The following is an 18340-nucleotide window of genomic DNA, read 5'->3' as shown; positions in this document are numbered from 1 at the left end:
TGATGCGGGCATTGAAGCATTCAGATTGACGATGAACTGTGCCATTGGCACATCACTGCAGAAGGGATTGCAAGCTGCTTATGCAAAGGAAACAAAAATCGATCGAATTAACCTGTGTTAGGAGCTTAATTACCAGGAGATGAACAATCCCTTGATTGCATTAACCATCTTTTATTTTCTGTGCTCTGGGCAGTAAAATATGACCTGGTTGGCACACAGAAAAACCATATCAGTGGAGTAGCAACAAAACTGCCAATGTACCCAACTAGCACAGTTGTATTGTAAAAATCGTAATAATGTGATGGGGTTACTAAAAAGCGGGAAAAGGGAGTTTGGCAAGAACAATGAGCCAAACAAACACTCACAAGTTTGCTCCTTGTAACACAAACTGAACAGGGTTTCTTATTGGTAGCTAGGGAAGTTATAAATCTTTTGGGCAAATAGAATGTGTGCCAGATCACTGGAGTAATCAGGGGCGGATCCAACTTGGGACTTTTCGGGGAACAAACAAACTGTTACTTGTATTAAGGTTAAGGCTCTGAAATTAAGGGAAGAGAAGCTAGGGTTAACGAACGAACGAACGCAAGCAAATTCCAGTCCCGATGGGGGAGAGAGAGATGAATCAGAAAGAAAGAAAGAGGCTCACCAGGATCCCCTCCCCTCCCCTCCCCTGCTCTGCTCTCCTCGCCAGATGGAGATCGCCGCCCCTCCCCTGTGTCTTGGCGGCGGCGCAAGGAGCGGAGGAGACAAAGAGACGGGAGATTTTCTTCTTTCTTTTACGCCACACAAAGGGAAGGGGAAGACATTATGGTTGGGAATTAAGAATTTGCTGCCAGGTCCCACATGTCATATACACATGAGGACCTACGTATCATGGACTGTAAGTAGTAAATTTTTAATTACCATATTTTAAAAATAGCAAAAAGTTAAAAGCCCTATACAAGTACTCTCAGCTTTATCTCAATATTTTACTATTTTAAGACTAGCTGTTGCTTTATAATGACTAGTGGCCCACATTCTAAATATTACTCCCTCCATTCCAAATTGATCTACCTACAGTTTTTTTGAGGTTATTTCTAAATGATCTATATATTTGTGTTCATTTATTAAGTCTATTCGTTATTTGTGTATTGGAGTAAATGGACATTGATGCATGCATCCATGCAGACAAGTATTTATAATCTACATGCAATATCTTGATTTACTATTGGATAGAAAATAGTGGAGATTGTGCATGCATTGAGTTTGTTGCTAGAGTAAATATAGTATGAGAGAGTTATTAGCATTTCTTGGTCTTGGTGCACCTATGAAATATGTAGATCAATTTGGAATGAAGGGAGTAACAAATTTGGTTAGCGATTTGTGTCGACAACAAACTCCTCATACTGCCAGCAACCACCAACTGTTACTCCACGCACCATCACCACCGCTCTTTCTTCATGAGCCACCATCGTTCCTCCTCTCCGTCTTTGTACGCGCAACCACACCCTTTAGTTACACTCCATGAGCCACCTTTTTTTTCCTCTCCCTCTCGCCATGCACACTATTGTAGGGACTCACGGAGGCAGGAGTCGACCTGATGAAGAGTGGAGACGCTAGATCCAGGCTTCTTCTTGCTGGATCCGGATCTAGCGATTCCCCATTTGCACAATTTGCATGTAAATTGCGAGACGGATCTTTTGAGCCTAATTACGCCATGATTTGACAATGTGATGCTACAGTAAATATTTGCTAATGATGGATTAATTAGCTTAATAAATTCGTCTCGCAGTTTACAGACAGAATATGTAATTTGTTTTGTTATTAGTCTACGTTTAATATTTTAAATGTGTCCGTGCATTTTAAAAAAAAATTTGGCACACAAAATGACCAGTAGTATCTTTCTCGAACGACATAACTCAATGCTACCCAATCTCAAATTCATTTTATTTTTTTGAGAAGAAAAAAATAACAAAAAAATGCATATGGTGGTGCCTACCTGCCTGCTGTGGATTGACAATGGCAAGTAAAAAAGAATTAAAGAAAGATGGGTGATGGCCAACAAAAAATGGACACTTTCTGCTGAAAGCTTGCAAAAGGGGAGGCAGGGCGACGTGTCACTCATGGTCCACCCCATAACCAATAACTGGATCATTTCATTTTGCTTTGTTTATACAAAGGCATCCCAAGAAAAAAGCACATGTAGAGCTACCTCAGTTCTCCCTTCTTCAGTTACTTCAGTTCTTCACTTCCACATCTTTCTTTTCTTTTCTTTTTTTTTATCATCAAATTAATACCTCCTCCATATCACTGTATCAGCCACATATGAATTAATATTTAAAGTACTAGAACAAGGGGAAAGATTAAAACTGAAGTCTGGCTGCATTTCATCGACGACCTTCCATTTGAATGGCAACAAGCATGCTAGATTGCATAAGCTACAAGCTACACAAGCTGTATTTATTCAGTTATCGTTGGTTGCGTAAACTTGAGCATTCTGAGCTGGAGATAGTTGAAACCACACATGTCAAATTGCTAATGTGCCTACGCAAGATCTATCGATATACATGCATGGCCATATGTATGCATAGTCATTCAGAGAATGTATTGTAACGAAAGAAAAGGTTTCTTTAAATTCAATAATTAATTTCATGTTGAATCATTCAGTCATACCTGTGAGCTTGTTGTCATACATGGCTGCTACATCACTACAATGCATTCAGTCATACCTGTGAGCTTGTTATCAAATTCAATTGATATGATGAACATGTAGCAATTGCAAACCAGCTAGCAAATGCATGTGCAAATGGGTTGTTGGATTAAAAACATTTCAGTTCTTCAGGCCACCTCAAATGCAAGACCCCTGTCCGCTGATCCCGGGCACACAACAAAACACAGACGCATGGACTCTAAACTAAATTAGTACTCCAGCTGCATGCTAGCCCATAAATCAGTTTCACACAATTCCAAGCTATAGCTAGCTTAGCTACCCACCATTTTAGTAGGAGTACTAGCTGCTTACTTAGTCCACAAACATACACCAAATTTAAGATCTTGCAGCTAGCTACAATAATATCTTGGATCACAAGCATAGCTTTCTTAGCTACTACTACATTTGTCTGTGATTCTTAATTAGCTTCTTCTCTTTTTTTTCTTCTAATACATTCGGCTGCAATGTGTGTTGATTTTGCTCGATCCCATTCTGCTACAAGTCAGTAGTTTCTCCATAGAATACTTTATTGAGAAAGACAATAGTAACAGTAAGTAATTATTTAATTATCTTAGTAGCTTTTTTTGTACAAGTCAATTGTGATTACAGAGGCCGAACCTTACTAAACAGGCAACCAGCTCTGGTTTGACCAAACTAGCTTGTGCAGAGGAAAAGGGATCAAACAAATGCAGGAGTCCAGTGGAGTGTCAGAAAACTGTTTTGCAGGTTCAAAACAAAGGGGATGGTTCAGATTAGGTGCTGTTTCCATTTGATTTGTTACATGTAGCTAGTGTGAATATTTTCATTTTATAAATGTACATTTAGGAGTTTAGATACAATTTGTACCCTCCTATCAAGTCACATTCCTGAACAAGACATAGATTTAGTTGGATGTTGATCTGCAAATTAAAAATACAAATTGAACTCACCCTCTAGGTCAGTCAAACAGTCACTGCTCTGGAAACAGAAATGGAAGGATAAAGATTAACATTTCCTCTTGTCTACATTAAACCAGTGAACTAATGATATCCTTTTGTTGTATATTAACTAATGGGGATTGAACAAATGCCTTGGAGACAAATGGCAGCAATCAGAATATAATCTTGTTAATTCTATCAATCAAAGTGTTGATTGGCACCAGCTATATCTTCCAACAGATGCAAGCTGCTAGCAAGGGAACAAATTGGATGTAGTTTGTTTATCCCCATTTTCCTCCATTGTTTTCCCTTGATGGAATCTTTACAGCCTTTTGGCATCTCACCAACACACACACGTCTCATATGTAAGATAATAAATAGGATACAACCTTGCAAATCAATTTCTCATGACAAACTGTCTAGGTACAATCTCATGTGGAATTATTATATATTCAAACTTTTCATTTTGCGCAACTAAACTACAGTACAGTAGGTATTTTCGGTAGAGCCCACATGTCAAGTGAGCAAACAGAAAGAGCAAACAGGAATTTTAATATTAGAATCCAATAAAAATCTCTTTTTTTTTCTATGAAACTCCTTTACCATTCGTAAACAAACTATGCATAAACTGTGTTTAATTAAGGATAATATGCATAGAGATCTCCACATTCAGAAGGTGATCATCATCAGGAACTAAGAGGTGAGAGGCATCAATCGATCACTTAGGATACCCTGGATTAATAATGTGAATATTTGGCAGATTATAGGGAAGAATTAATCAATTGGGAGGGGCCAAGAAGAAGAAGATTAGGATGGTGGATCCAATCTGTCACCTTTTGCGGTGGCCAATATATATATTTTTTCTTGGATCAGTAGTCATCAGTCTGATGAGTCAGTCCACAGCTGCTGCTGCTCATCACTGGAACCCACTCTCCCTCATCATCCCATGTGCTGCCCACCCAACAAACACATTGCACATTTGCAATGCAAACCTTGATTTCTCTCTCTCTCTCTCTCTTGCATATGCAATTAACTGTAAGACAGCTTAGTTATAAAGTGTTATACGCACAGCTAGCATGTACATTACTGATCACTGAATATGTGGTGTGGTTATCTCATAACTAAAACATCAACTTCTTGTCTGGCAGGAACTAACTGATCAGAGAGAGGTGAAACAGAGTTTTGACTAGACAGTAGCCCAGTACTGTGATCTACTACAAGAGATCTCAAATGAATCAACAGGAGATCACTAGGTTGCTCTCCTCTTGGCAATGGCATTACTATTTTATCATGTCTCTTGTTATTGTCATTGAGCTGATCAAGAGAATGGAGCAATAATGTATGTATATGCAAGGGCTCTTAATTAGAAGAATTAATTAATTATATCCAATTATATATGTTTCCTTCCTTCCTCAAAAAAATTATACAAAACCGAAAAAAATTCTTACTCCTCCTCCCCTTTGGCTCACAACTTCGCATTTTCGTTTCGATCGAGAATCCCCGATCTAATCAATATGGTATCAGAGCCAGCCGCCAATGAAAGAAGCTAGCTAGCTCAATAATGGATCAGTCGAGCTTCCAGGCGTAGAGGTAGAGACAGAAGCCGGTGGCCGGCGGCGGCGGCGGCGAGCCGTCGAGGAGCATGGCGGCGGCGGGCGCCGAGGCGCTGGAGAGGACGATGGGGCGGAAGATGAAGAGGGCGGGGCGCATGCCGGCGCTGAAGAGCCAGTCATGGACGTCCCAGTAGATCTCCACCTTTGCTCGGCTGAAGGTGACGGACTGGTTGCCTCTGAACTTCCATTGCAGGTGCTTCACCTGCACCGCCTCCTCGCCGTCGATCGCGATCGTCATCTCCATGTCCGCGTCGCCGCCCTCGCCGCCGCCGCCGCACTCGATCGCGATGTCGTGCACGGTGCCCTGGTCGTGGAACCGCGCCTTGGCCGCGAACCGCCGCTTCCCGAACACGTGCTCCCGCCGCGCCACGGGGACGGCGTCGCACGCCGCGGGCGCCGCGCGCGGCGACGCGCGCCGGAGCGCGTCCTTCCGCATGTCGCCGACCACCAGCACCACCTCGCCCGCGGCCTCCACGGCGACGTAGTAGCCCGACCTCGGCTCGGGGAGCCCCGCGCCGAACCGCGCGCGGCGGAGGTCCCACATGACGCGCACCGTGGCCGGCGCCGTGCCGGCGAGCTCGACGCGGCGTGAACCCGCGCGCCGCCAGAACTGCCAGGGGCGGAGGTCCACCCTGCACTCCGCGGAGGCGCCGTCGACGCCGGTGACGGACACGGCGAAGGAGTGCGACAGCATGTCCCGCGACCACGACACGGTGAGGACGCGCGAGTGGCCGGCGATCTTGGCGCGGTAGACCGACGCCGTGACGGCCCTCCCCGGCTTGTGGCCGTTGACCGGGATCTCGTCGGCGGCGATGTCGCACGACGGCGCCGGCTGGTCGCCGCTCCTCTGCTGCACGACGACGTGGTCCTGCATGGCTAGCTAGCTGTGATCGATCGATGGCTACGTACTACAAAAGGAGCAACGACGACGACGACGAGGATGACGTCATGCGCTAGCTGGTGACGACGATGAGCTTAGATGATCGGAGGCGAAGAAGAGAGAGGAGAGAGAGAGAGGAGGGCGGCGGGGAGAGGAGAGGGGGATATATACTCCAATGCACGGAGAAGAGAGAGAGAGAGAGAGAGGTGGTTGCATTATATTGCAGAGGTTGATGGGAAACAATGATAGGGTGGGTGATGAGATGAGCTCTCAACTTGTCAAGAACAATCGACTTGAGCTAGCAATGACCGAGACAGAGAGATTATGCATATAAATATAATTATTAGTATTGCTTATCTCTTCATTCACTCAAATTGACATGCTAGCTTGTACTACCTGCGTCTTTTGATGTACGATGTTTTTGATTTTTTTCATAAGTTTTGACTAATTTTTTTTATTAAAAATGTTAGTATAAATATGTAAAAGTATAAGTTAGTATTATAATTACTTTGATGATAAAACAAGTCAAGGTTAAATAAATGGCATTTATATAATTAAAAAAATGGATGGTTAAACGTCACGTTAAAAATCAACAACGTCGTATATTAAAAAACAGATGGAGTATTTGTTTATGGACTTGCTTGCAAGTTGCAACTTGGCTACTATACTAGTATTTTCCTTGTTAGCAACTGTAGTAGTACCACGAATGGATTCATTCATTCATGGAGTATAGTTTTTATATATAGAACCCAAGTTGCATGTGTATTTGGGTAAAAACCTGGTCTTTCTGCACAAAGATGTGGTTTTGGTTATTGCCTTATTGGGTTCTTGATGATGTGCCTTTTACTCCTTAATTGGTTTGGGTTTCTATCTGTGTGAAAAATGAAACAGTAGACTACTGATTAAGAGCGACGTGCATGGATTGGGGTGTTGTCATTTTGCTTTCAACTGCACTTGGACATGTTTCTCAGTTTGATGCACTGGATCCATATGCTATCATGGACTGAACTAATTCTAATTGCCATACACATGATCCTGAAATGGATAACATTACGTTGATCAGATGATGCCTAAATATAAATGCAATTAGCCAATTATGCATATTTGAAAGCCAGGCTACCATGAATTGATGTAGCTATAGCCCTTTGACACCAACATGTAACAGGATCAATAGTATATGTGATGTACACACTACATGTCCAAATATCATGGAGAGAGACAGATGAGCAAAAAATATATATGAACAGCTTTCATGGTCCACAAGTTTCCACATCTCCCTGCCTTGTATGGAGGAACTGATCATCATTCATTGATATACAATAGATCGATCCCAAAATATTGCATCGGAGGGATGGCTCATGCCACTTTTTGTACATCAACACAGATCCAAATTCTGTGTGCAGCAGCTAGGATCCCCAAACCTTCCTTGGGTTGGGGAGCCTCAGGTTTTCAGGTACACAGATTCAGATGCACACAAAATGGGATAGATATAGATAGATGCACACAAAAGAGCAGCAGCAAATGTGATGCAAGGGGACACACAAATCTGGGGCATGTGAGAGATGCTACTGGAGCATGTGTTGCACATATGTTGTTTATGCCATTGGCCATTTCAGATCTGCTGCTCATCAGTGGATGAAGCTGGAGATGGAGTGGAGACTTCCACAGCTCCATCCATCCTCCATGCATGGCACACTTGCAATAAGAAATGCAGGTATGTGTACACACAATCATAGATATCAGTGAAGGGAGTAAGTGCATAGTACAGCTCTATGGACTTGGGCAAGCATGTGGCACAAACATAATGGAAGTAATTGGAACTTATGTTTTTTCATTGCAAGTAGTAGTATGAAACAGCTCAAACACTGATGTAGTACATCATTAACATTAATTCTTAGTTCCAAAAATCATCAAATTACAAGGAAAAAAAAGAGAGGGAGAAAAACAAGGAGGTGCACTTCTCATGAACAATTCAGGAATACAGTAACACAATGGTATCTGCAGATTTTGTTTGGTGAGCAGAAACCTTTTGTCTTGCCTTCAAGAAACAAAAAACAAAAACAAAAATCCAGACAGCTACATCAGTATCGTATATGTATTGCACCGCTTGGTCACAGATTCCACAAACACTTGCAGCTCCTCCATTCCATGAAAAAAAAAAAAGAACAGTGAACAGCTGAGACCACCTTTTGCACAACAATAGTTCTAAACAGCTCCATGGCACCGGTACAAAAAAATCACACGGTGAAGATAATGTGTTGCAGCTAAGGTTTGTCTGATCTGTTTCTCTCATCTGCCTTCAGCCGGCACCTAGTTAAGGTTTCTTCGCGATGCTCTTCAGGCACACCTTTCAAGATGACTTCTATGTCAGCCTTGTGCTTCCTTCGCAGCACGTTGAGCTCCTCTTGCTGCTGAGCTAGCAAATTCACTAACCTCTCGCTAACATCTGCTTCAATATGCTCATCATCAAAAGACTGAGGACTGGTGCTGACAGAAGCTACTCCAGATTTCCTGTCAATCATAGATGGGTTTGGCAAGTCCACAGAAGTGCCAAGATTGCTGACTGTGTCATCAGTGTCATTCTTCTTCAATATCCCATTAGGCATATTACCACCAATATGTGGTTTGACTGCGGAGTGAGACATTTCAATGTTTCTTCTGGGCGAGTCCGACCAATACTTATGTCCGGAGGGAAGGTGTTCTTGGACAAAACCATTATGTGTAGCATTAGGCTCATTACGCAACTCAGAAGTTTCATCATCTGCTTCTGAACTGTCGGTCTCAGAATGAGCGCTTTCATCCCCTTGGTTTTCAACCGATTCTTCTAATGCCCAATCAGGAATATGAGCCCGTATTTCTGCATCTATCATTTCTGCAATCGCTGTAACATCCTGGTCAGTGAGATCTAGCTGCACGACCATCTCAGTTGCAACACTAATGGAAGTGTCTGCTTCAATGTCAAATGGGAAATGGATGTTTTGAGCATGACCTGCATATTGCATTTCAAAAAAGTGTAATAGAGGACAAACACCGAACAACATAATGAGAAGTAAAATGGGAATCCACAATAAAAAAACCTGTTGAATCAGCAATTCTCAGTTTCAAAAATATCGTATTCAGATCTTTCATCTGACTCTCGACTGTAATTATTCGACCAGCAGCTGCTTGTGGATCCATGGTGCTGTGTATGTACCTATCACTTGGGTGTTCTTCTGCAAAACTACCTGCATTTCATCATAAGATTGATATGTAAAAAGGAGAGAAGCTTCAGAACAATGCAATAGTGTTCACATCACTGTCACGTCATTGAACTTCTACCTGTGTGCTCCCGAATTGCCATAGATGATGCATCTCTGTCATATTTGTAACCCATGCTTGAGTTTGAACTGCCAGCACCATCTGCCATGTTTATCTAAGGTCAGATGGGGAAGGGAACAATTTTATAGTGTTGCCAATTCAGTCATTACCTGATGCCTTCGTATTTGACTGCAATGGATAGAATATTTTTTCACCATCATCTCGGAGAAATGGGTCCATCAATAGCTCTTGTGCTGATAGTCTTTGTGAAGCTTTAGCGATGCACTTCTCGATAAAAAATCTAACCTCAGGATCTTCAATCTTAGCCAGAGAACTAGGCTTTTCACCCTGTTGTACCAGCATCAAGAGATTGAGACAGTAATAGGGTGTAACATGATTCAAGTTTTAAAAAAAGGATGTAACATGATTTTCTACAATGATGATTGATCAAATAGGAAATCAATTGCCTTGGGCATATGCGACACATACAAAACAAAGTAATTTCATCAAAAACTTTAAGTTGCCAATGGATTTAGTACAATGGTGTTCCAAGGAATAGCTACTGAAAGTTATAGTTAATTTGTATCTGTGAGACTGTGACCAAGGTAGTAACTGTCACAAAGAAAAACTATTCAAACACCACCCATATGATGGTGTAATTTATCAATGGACCCACTATGACAGCCCAAAGTAATACAATTAAAACCTACAGTTAAGTCAACTTCTGGTACACAATAAAAACCTGAAAAACCCTGAAGCTACTTCTGCAATTTGTATGGCAATAAACCATGATTTCAACACAATCCTCGTTGAGAAAAAGAATCCTAGATACTGTCTTTAAACCATGCTTTTAATTCTCAAAATGGAAATTCATCTTCTGCCTACACCAGGATGGTATAGGGTAAGCAATGAATAAACCTTTTTGATAAAAGAAATATATATAAAATACGCCTTCAATATAAGCCTACAGGATCATTACCTAATCAAATCCAATTTTCAGAAAAGAAATGGTAAAAGCAATGGAGAGGATAAGTAGACTAACATCAGATACTTTCTTGTATATCTGCGCTGCATTGGAACATTCACAATATGGGTACTCAAATGTAACAAGCTCCAGTAAACACATCCCAAATGCATAGATGTCTACAAGCTCATTGTATTCTTCATCATAGAGTTCTGGAGCCATAAATTCTGGTGTGCCTACAAGAAAACAGAGGTTATATGAAAAATAAATTCAATTCCTAGTAAAATAAAAAGAAAATAAAATGCATACCAATGATACTGTGAGCTGAGCGTGCATTATCTAGGATGGTTGCTAATCCAAGGTCTCCAATCTTTACTTCACCCTGGTTTCCGTTCACAAATATGTTGTCACATTTAAGATCTCTATGAATTACTGGTGGATCATGACTGTGGAGGTAGACAAGGCCACTCAAGATTTGCCTTGACCATTTCTTTAATGCTCTAACATCTACCTTCTTGTGCTTAATACGGTACCTAAACAATGACAGAGAAATAGGAAAATTCTCAGTGAGAGAAAATTTGGGCATCCTATAGACCTGCATGTGTCTAGCATGCCGGTTGGCTCTACAAAATTTGCCTGTTTTGGTTATTGAAGCCATGCTAGGACCCGAAGAGTGAACTTGAGAACCAGTACAAACTTTCATTGATAATGTATCATTTTCTTTGACTTAATACTGACATACACAGCAAACTAATGTTAAATAAGACATGTCAGCGACAGAGTGCAGTTTGTTCATATTATTCAAAGAGCATAGTTATAATCAGATGGGAGCAAGAGAACAAACTGGCGCAGTGTCCCTGATGTGAAGACTTCTGTGATGAAATTTATGTTGTTGTTTTTCTTGTCGAGCCAAGAATTGTAGAACTTGATTATATTCTTATGCTTGAGGGTCTTCAGCAACCGGACTTCTGATCTAAGTCTCTCCAAGTCATCATTATTCCGAAGTATATCACCCACTTTGATCTGGTTCCAAGCAACTTCCAGACCTTCCAGTTGATCAAAAGCCTTATAGCTATGCCAGTAAAATTTGAATTAAGGATCTCAAGTCCATGTCGAAATTGGAGAAAATAACAGGAGAAGTTCACAAAGATACATGCTTTGTTTTGAGCATACTGCAAACATCTTTAAAAAAAAAAGAACTAATACTGCAAACACCTAGGAAGAAGTTTGTTTTGCTATCGTATCAGGTTTGACATTCATAAGTAAATGAACTGTGCACATGAAAACGACATAAGTACATAACCTTGATAACACTACAAATACATGATGATAATATGAAATTATTTTATCAAGCTGGTAGTCATCATGAAGATTACCCTTCTGCATTTTTAGTGTAAAGTAGCAACATAGTTTAGTTTTACATATAACAGCAGTTGGAATCCTGACGGTAGTTAATGCCTTAATGGACGTGGACAGTTCTGAGTGACATATTAAAACACACTATGACAAAACAACCAACCAAAGATTCACAGCAGCTTCCCTGTGCATTTCTCAAATCAGTTGTTGAATTAGAACAAATGTGAGATAGATCATAGGAGGATGTAAATTGATTGGAACACTAGCCAACCAGTCAAATGCACCCGATAAGAAGAGAGAAATGAAAGAGATCCATTCAGTCTAGAAAGAGGTAATGGGAGCTTGACATGACAAATTGGCAATGTTGATTCAAGTAATCATAGCAGGCAATGCCAAACACACATTGAAATCAACAAAACAAAATACTAGTATTCAAATCCCAAAAGAGGAGATGTAAAAAAAGTCGAAGGAATGTGAATTCAGCGCATCAAAAAGCTCTGAAGATTATTTATCCTCCCCAAGAAAAATGCATCCAGAACCGAAACAAACACCATGAGCTGCACCAAAATCGAATCTTAGACGCAGCACAACGGCCCGGGAACCATACGGAATCGCACGTCAAAGCCCAGAAATCGAGCGTGGGAAGAAGGATACACCGTCTTGAAGGCGCCCTTGCCGAGGACCTCCGTGTACTGCAAGAGGCGGTATGCATCACCGAATGAGTCGAAAGGATGGGAGGAGAAGCGAATCGAGGAAGAAGAAGAAGAAGAAGAAGGCATTATTACCCTTCCGTAGCGGGCGGTGGGGTCAACCTCGGCGAACTCCGGCTCGGTGTCGAGGAGGTCCAGCTCAGGCGGCGGCGTGGGCGGCATATCGATCTCGATCTCGCCGAGGAGGGGGTCGCCGGAGGCGTGGGGTGGCGGTGGCGGTGGCGGGTGATTAATTGGGATCACAGGGGTCTCGCTCTCCTCGCCTCGCAAAGGCCTCCCTTTTTTCTCTGCTCGACCTCGAAAGCGACCTTTTTTCCCAAACGCCAACTTCTTCCATTTCACCATCATCACATCACTGCTTCTTGCAAAGGAAATGGACACTTCTTCGATGATTCCTCCTCTTCCAAATTTGGCTTCTCTCGATTTTACCCCCACACTCTTGACTGCAGCTAAGTTGTTTGTTTTGTATATTTCACAATTCAATCCTTCGTCCAGCTTTAATCCAACACATAGATATATAGGGTGTGTTTAGTTCACATTAAAATTGAAAGTTTAATTTAAATTGGAACGATATAACGGAAAAGTTTGAAGCTTATATGTGTAGAAAAGTTTTGATGTAATGGAAAAGTTGTAAGTTTGAAAAAAAAGTTAGGAACTAAACAAAAGTTTTGATGTGATGGAAAAGTTGGAAGTTTAAAAAAAAAAGTTAGGAACTAAACAGGGGCATAGAATCATCGATCAAATAAATGATAAACTCTTTTGTTACATGGATAAATCTTGTGTGTCGTATGCTTCTCACTTTCGGTCGTTTACTCTACGGATGATAAACCATGAAAATAATAAATGAGTAAATAAAAAAGTATTAATTATGAGTAAACTTTTATAACTATATTTTTAGGGACTTAAAATTAAATGATGGAAAAAATTATGGTGAAAAAAAAACAGAAAATAAACTTGAATTAAGTTTTTAAAATTTAAATCATGGTTGTGCATGGTTGATAACCCAACGGATTGAGATTCTCTAACTTACTTCCCTCACTGACTCAAAGTCACTCAAAGTCAGAGGGAAGTAAGTTAGAGGATCCTCTTCCTAAGCCAACTAACAAAATGATGAGACACTCTTTGCCAAATGTCAGAGATGAGATAAATTTTTTCTTTTGAAAAATCAAGAGATTCTTATTGATAGTATTAAAGAAATGAGTTTTTACATGGCAAGTTTGTAGGCGATAACTATATCATTGTAGCAATTTATGATATACGATATCACCTTCATATGTTAATGCGTAACTTCATGTCACATTAGGCAACAGTATGTATGCTTCTAAAATATTTGACGTTTAGGACTAGATTTAGCTATACTTTTGAAATTTCTACCATCAATAATTTCTCAAATTCTTAGTTTAAAAACTCACATTGTCTTACGATATTGTTTCTCCTTGTGACTTGTTTGAATCATATACTGTTGACTAGAGGTAATAACGGTATGGTTAAAGATTGTTGACTCCGTATCATATTGTGTTAGGGAGAGACTCGCTGACATTTGAGAAAGGTACTAGGTAGGGGTGCTGTGTCGTGAGCGCATTGCAGCGTGAGAGGAAGAGACAACGGGAAAAGTGTATGTGGTACTGTTTGGCACAACTCCACATCTCAAATCCATGGTAGATTTAAACTTTATATGTGTTATAGGCATATCACAAGTGCCTTCAACCGAACCTACCAAAACAATCAATAAGTTGTGAGGCAAAGTACCAAAGGGCGAAGCACCTGCCAGCGGTGAAGGCGAATACCAGGCGACGAAGCATCTACCAAGCGGCGAAGCGGCGAATACCAGGCGACGAAGCATCTACCAAGCGGCGAAGCAAAGACCCTTCACCAGCATGTGGCGAAGCCAGTTAGGCTTGAAACGATTTTTTTTTATTTTTAATTTTTTTATTAAAATATTTACAAAACTAATTTTGTGTTTCAAAAATTTACAAAACTAGTCGCCCAGCGCCCTTTGGGAGGGCGATTTTAATGACATGGGAGATGGCTGTCGCCTCATAAGTAACGGACAGCAAAGGGGCCTGCCATTTTGCAGGCGGCCCCCTTGCGCCCTTAGAGAGGGTGGTTTAACACTGTGCGGAGGCCGCCTGCAAAAGGGTGGCGAGGGCGGCCTGGCTTTTTTGCAGGCGGCCCCCTTGCCACCCTTAGGGAGGGCGGTTTAACACTGTGCGGGGGCCCTTGCAAAAGAGCGGCGAGGCGGCCTGGCATTTTGCAGGCGGCCCCCTTGCCGCCCTTAGGGAGGGCGATTTTAGCCCCTCCAAGTATAAAACCCCTTCCCACTCTCTGATTTTTCATTCTATTCGCTCAAAATCCGAAAAAAGAGAAAGAGGGAGGGGCGAGGGGGGAGGAGAAGGGGAGCGGCGAAGCCCTGCTGGTTTGTTGACTCTATCACAGGTAATATATTCCTTCGAAATGTGTTTCCAGGTTTTTTTTGCATTTTAGTTTTATTACCATATACTTTAGTAGATCTGGAGCACACACACCCTATTTTTAGAATTTGAGACATAGGGCAAACAACTTATGTGTAGGGTCTTTAACTTAGGGCGTAGTATGTTTTTTGAAGAGATAGGGCATAGTATGTATTGATGAATGCGGCGTTAGATCTGGTTAGTATGATATGAACTTAGTTAACCTAGTTTCATCAGGCACAATGTCAAGTAAGGTCATGTTTCAGATAGTTCACGGTGAAGACAACCTTAGATTTGGTCCTGTATGTGTTGATCTGTCAGATTTTGTAATGACATTGAAGGGCATCGATAGGCCTATTGAGAGATCATTTAAGTCAATTTATAATTGGTTGAAGCAAGGATTTAGAATAGACTCAGAAGTCCACACAATGTCAGTATCTGTTTGTAGTGAGTCGTGCAACGGAAGGTTATTTTTGGGAACTCATGCCGATGCATATCACTGTTGCTTGGAAACGGTATCTGGAGATGGCTTTTGAAAGGTCATGGCCCTTGGTTATTTTTGTGTCAGTGCATGAAAATGATAGAAATCTTGCAATGGAAACCGAAGATGTTGAGGGTCCAAGCCATGTTGGGGATTGTGTTGAACCATGGGGGGAAAATGAGGGAAATGACACAGGGGTGATGCAGGCCATGGGTGTAGCGGATGAGGGGGAGAGAATCAGTACAATCATTGATGAAATGGAGAGGGAAGATTCGGATAACGAGCAAGTGAAGAGCGATGCATCATCCGACGAGAAAGGTGATGTAATGCCCACTGATTGGACAAACGAGGACTTCTCAGGACTTGTTATCTCAGAGGGGCATCATGTACCCTAGGAATACAAGGACAATGAGGTAATTTAGGGTGCTACGTATGCTCATAAGGAGGATATGAAGAAGGCAGTTGTCAAGGTTATGGATACCACATACCTAATAGTAGTTGACTAAATCTCGGCAGGACCCACCACATACCATGTCTTATACGGAAACAACCTTCGGATATAGGAGGAGTTCCGGATAAGGAAAGACAACTAGAGTTCTACATGGAAACGACAAGGACTACTCGGATTGTAACCATATTGGTTTCCCTAGTTCTATTTGGATAAGGGGACACCTATGGGTATAAATACAAGGCCCCCTAGGAGGAGAGGGGACACGGAACAATAGATCAAGACACAAGATCAACATATAAGCCAACATACGCCAAGACAAGACACCGGATATCGACTTTAGAGATAAGCATGGCTAGTCCCCTACGGTGTCTACGAATACTGATAGGAGAGACATAGCGCTGTCTCTGATCTCACCAGACAAGGATTAGAGGAGGAAGGCTACCCTGTTGTCGACTACGTGTCAGCACTTCAGACCGCCATATCGACAACAGATAAATAGGCTACCCCAAATATTGTACTGGTGTGATTATGGTAAATAAGAGCAACGGCCGGCTTCGGCCAACAGGAGTAGGGTTATTACCTGACAATTCAAGGGCCTGAACCTGTATAAAAATCCCCATCTCCATCTTTTTTACTACAATCTCGCATATATCATAGTACCAACGATCCCCATACTATGCAATACCGGAATCGCGACATCAAACGTCGACAGCAGTGAAGCATTGGCGGGTCTCATTGATGAGAGAGTTTAGGGTGGTCAAGTCAACCAATTATGTGTATGAAGTAAGGTGCGTGAAAGAAGATTGTCCGTGACGGGTTCATGCATATAAGGGTAAATGGAAAGATCATTGGAAAGTTAGCATTGTGACGAGCACCAGTGCCACTTACAAGGGGTGGAGAAGTATCACCGCAACATCACATCAGCTTTTGTTGCAAGTGAGATGTACAACAGTGTTGTCGATTACTCTGGCTTTGAACCAAGAGCAATTATTAGCCACATTGAAGACAAATTCAAGTACACAATGATGTGACCATGGCTACCACGGATACATCCGTTGCTCACATCATGGATGAACAACAAGATATCAAGTTCAAGTCCTCCAAGTGCTAGAATCCGATTCGGCCACCTACTATACTGCTGACTTCAAACGGCCGCCGAATCTTCATACGACCTCCGTTTTCGGCCCGTGAGTACTTGATGGAAAGCTCTCGGAGTCCTCTTTCCAATGCATCAAGCCTCATTGCCAAATTCCATCTTAGTAGGCAGCAACTGAAGAAACAAGGTGCTGCGACACCTGTAATGGGCCTATGGGTTTGTAACTTCGTCTGGGACCCCGGCCCAAGTGGGGCCCATGTGGGGTGCGCCCCAATCAGGTGGAGGACGACCTAGGGTCCTCCTATCTCTATAAATAGCTTGGTACCCCTTCAGGGTATTGCGGGTTTTGATTAATTGTAAGTTTAGCCATTGCTACTTCGCTTGCAGCGCGCGTGTCGGCTAGACCGTCCGTCTGCTTGTTCGGAACCCCACTTTATCGTGTATCAATTTATCTTTGTGCGTCTTGTCTATCTAGCAATTCAATTGCTTTATATCTTGTTCTTGCTTGTTCTCAATTGCTTGCAGGAATAAGGTTGATCTGCACCGGTAAGATCAACAACCCACGGAGAGGTGTATCGATCGCTAAGGCGCAATGCAACGTCTTGTACGGTTGTATTCGGATCGTCAACGTTTCTCCCAAATCGTAGTTATCACAACTCACCGAAAGATCGGGCCAACAACAGCCTTGAGTGTCGAGAGGAACTCAGGGTCCATCACACCATAACCTATGCCAAGGCTTGGAGAGCAAAACAGAAGGTTTTAGAGATGAGGTATGGCACTTTTGAAGCATCATATGATAATTTGCAGCGTCTGTTAGCCACCATTGCCTAGAGGAATAGCAATACATACTATGATGTGCATACATTTCCATTTTACTGTTGATCCTACCAAGAGTGTGCTACAAAGAGCATTTTTCTCATTGGGTGCTTGCATCAACGCATTTGTGCACTACCGGCCAGTATTATGCATAGATGGAACTTTTTTGACCGTTAAACACAGAGGTCAGATATTGACAGCGATTGGAGTTGATGGGAACAATCAGGTGTTACCAATGGCTTTTGCATTTGTAGAGAGTGAGAACACTGAAAGCTGGTACTGGTTCTTGGATAGAGTGTAGAGGGAAGTCGTGCATATGAGGCCCAATGTCTACCTTATACATGATCGTCATGCGGGCATGTTGCGGGCTATTGACTACTTGCAGAACAGTTAGGATGAGAAGGGAATTCCAGCTAAGTGGCCCGACCTTCGGAGTCGGTGGTGCATGAGTCACATGGGTGCTAATTTCTATAAGCAATTCAAGAACAAGCTCTAGAATGGCAGGTAAATCCCCTAGGACTCCCCACATGGCGGGAACATCCAGAGTGTCGTTGTGGTGACCGTTGTCAGGTGATAAGGTCCGTAAGATAACGAACTCGAGGACAAAGATGCTTCGTGTG

The 18340-nt window shown here is 42.1% G+C and overlaps 2 protein-coding genes across 2 annotated transcripts; both read right to left on the bottom strand.

The window, feature by feature from the left end:
* Nucleotides 1-4965: 4965 nt before the first annotated feature.
* Nucleotides 4966-6398, bottom strand: LOC127774480 (uncharacterized). The gene has a single exon (XM_052300738.1). It carries the CDS (start codon nt 6091-6093, stop codon nt 5173-5175), a length of 921 nt encoding a protein of 306 aa, XP_052156698.1. The 5' UTR covers nt 6094-6398; the 3' UTR covers nt 4966-5172.
* Nucleotides 6399-7848: 1450 nt separating this feature from the next.
* On the bottom strand, nt 7849-12812 carry LOC127774151 (probable serine/threonine-protein kinase WNK2). Its single transcript, XM_052300435.1, has 9 exons — nt 12502-12812; nt 12371-12408; nt 11205-11432; nt 10670-10893; nt 10439-10596; nt 9567-9744; nt 9418-9498; nt 9177-9323; nt 7849-9088 (listed from the first exon to the last, which is right to left on the bottom strand). Exons 1-9 carry the CDS (start codon nt 12772-12774, stop codon nt 8364-8366), a joined length of 2052 nt encoding a protein of 683 aa, XP_052156395.1. The 5' UTR covers nt 12775-12812; the 3' UTR covers nt 7849-8363.
* Nucleotides 12813-18340: the final 5528 nt, after the last annotated feature.

Source organism: Oryza glaberrima, chromosome 5 (genome assembly GCF_000147395.1).
Source record: "Oryza glaberrima chromosome 5, OglaRS2, whole genome shotgun sequence".
NCBI classification, from domain to species: domain Eukaryota; kingdom Viridiplantae; phylum Streptophyta; class Magnoliopsida; order Poales; family Poaceae; genus Oryza; species Oryza glaberrima.
This window is presented reverse-complemented; position numbering and strand designations above follow the sequence as displayed.

Bases quoted from the DNA above. Each gene is read 5' to 3' on its own strand.
- LOC127774480 (XM_052300738.1), bottom strand. From the start codon at position 6,093: ATGCAGGACCACGTCGTCGTGCAGCAGAGGAGCGGCGACCAGCCGGCG.
- LOC127774151 (XM_052300435.1), bottom strand. From the start codon at position 12,774: ATGATGGTGAAATGGAAGAAGTTGGCGTTTGGGAAAAAAGGTCGCTTT. The intron at 11,433-12,370 runs GTATCCTTCTTC...TTACTGGCATAG, and splicing joins AAGGGCGCCTTCAAGACGGT to CTATAAGGCTTTTGATCAAC. The intron at 9,499-9,566 runs GTAATGACTGAA...TAAACATGGCAG, and splicing joins GTCAAATACGAAGGCATCAG to ATGGTGCTGGCAGTTCAAAC.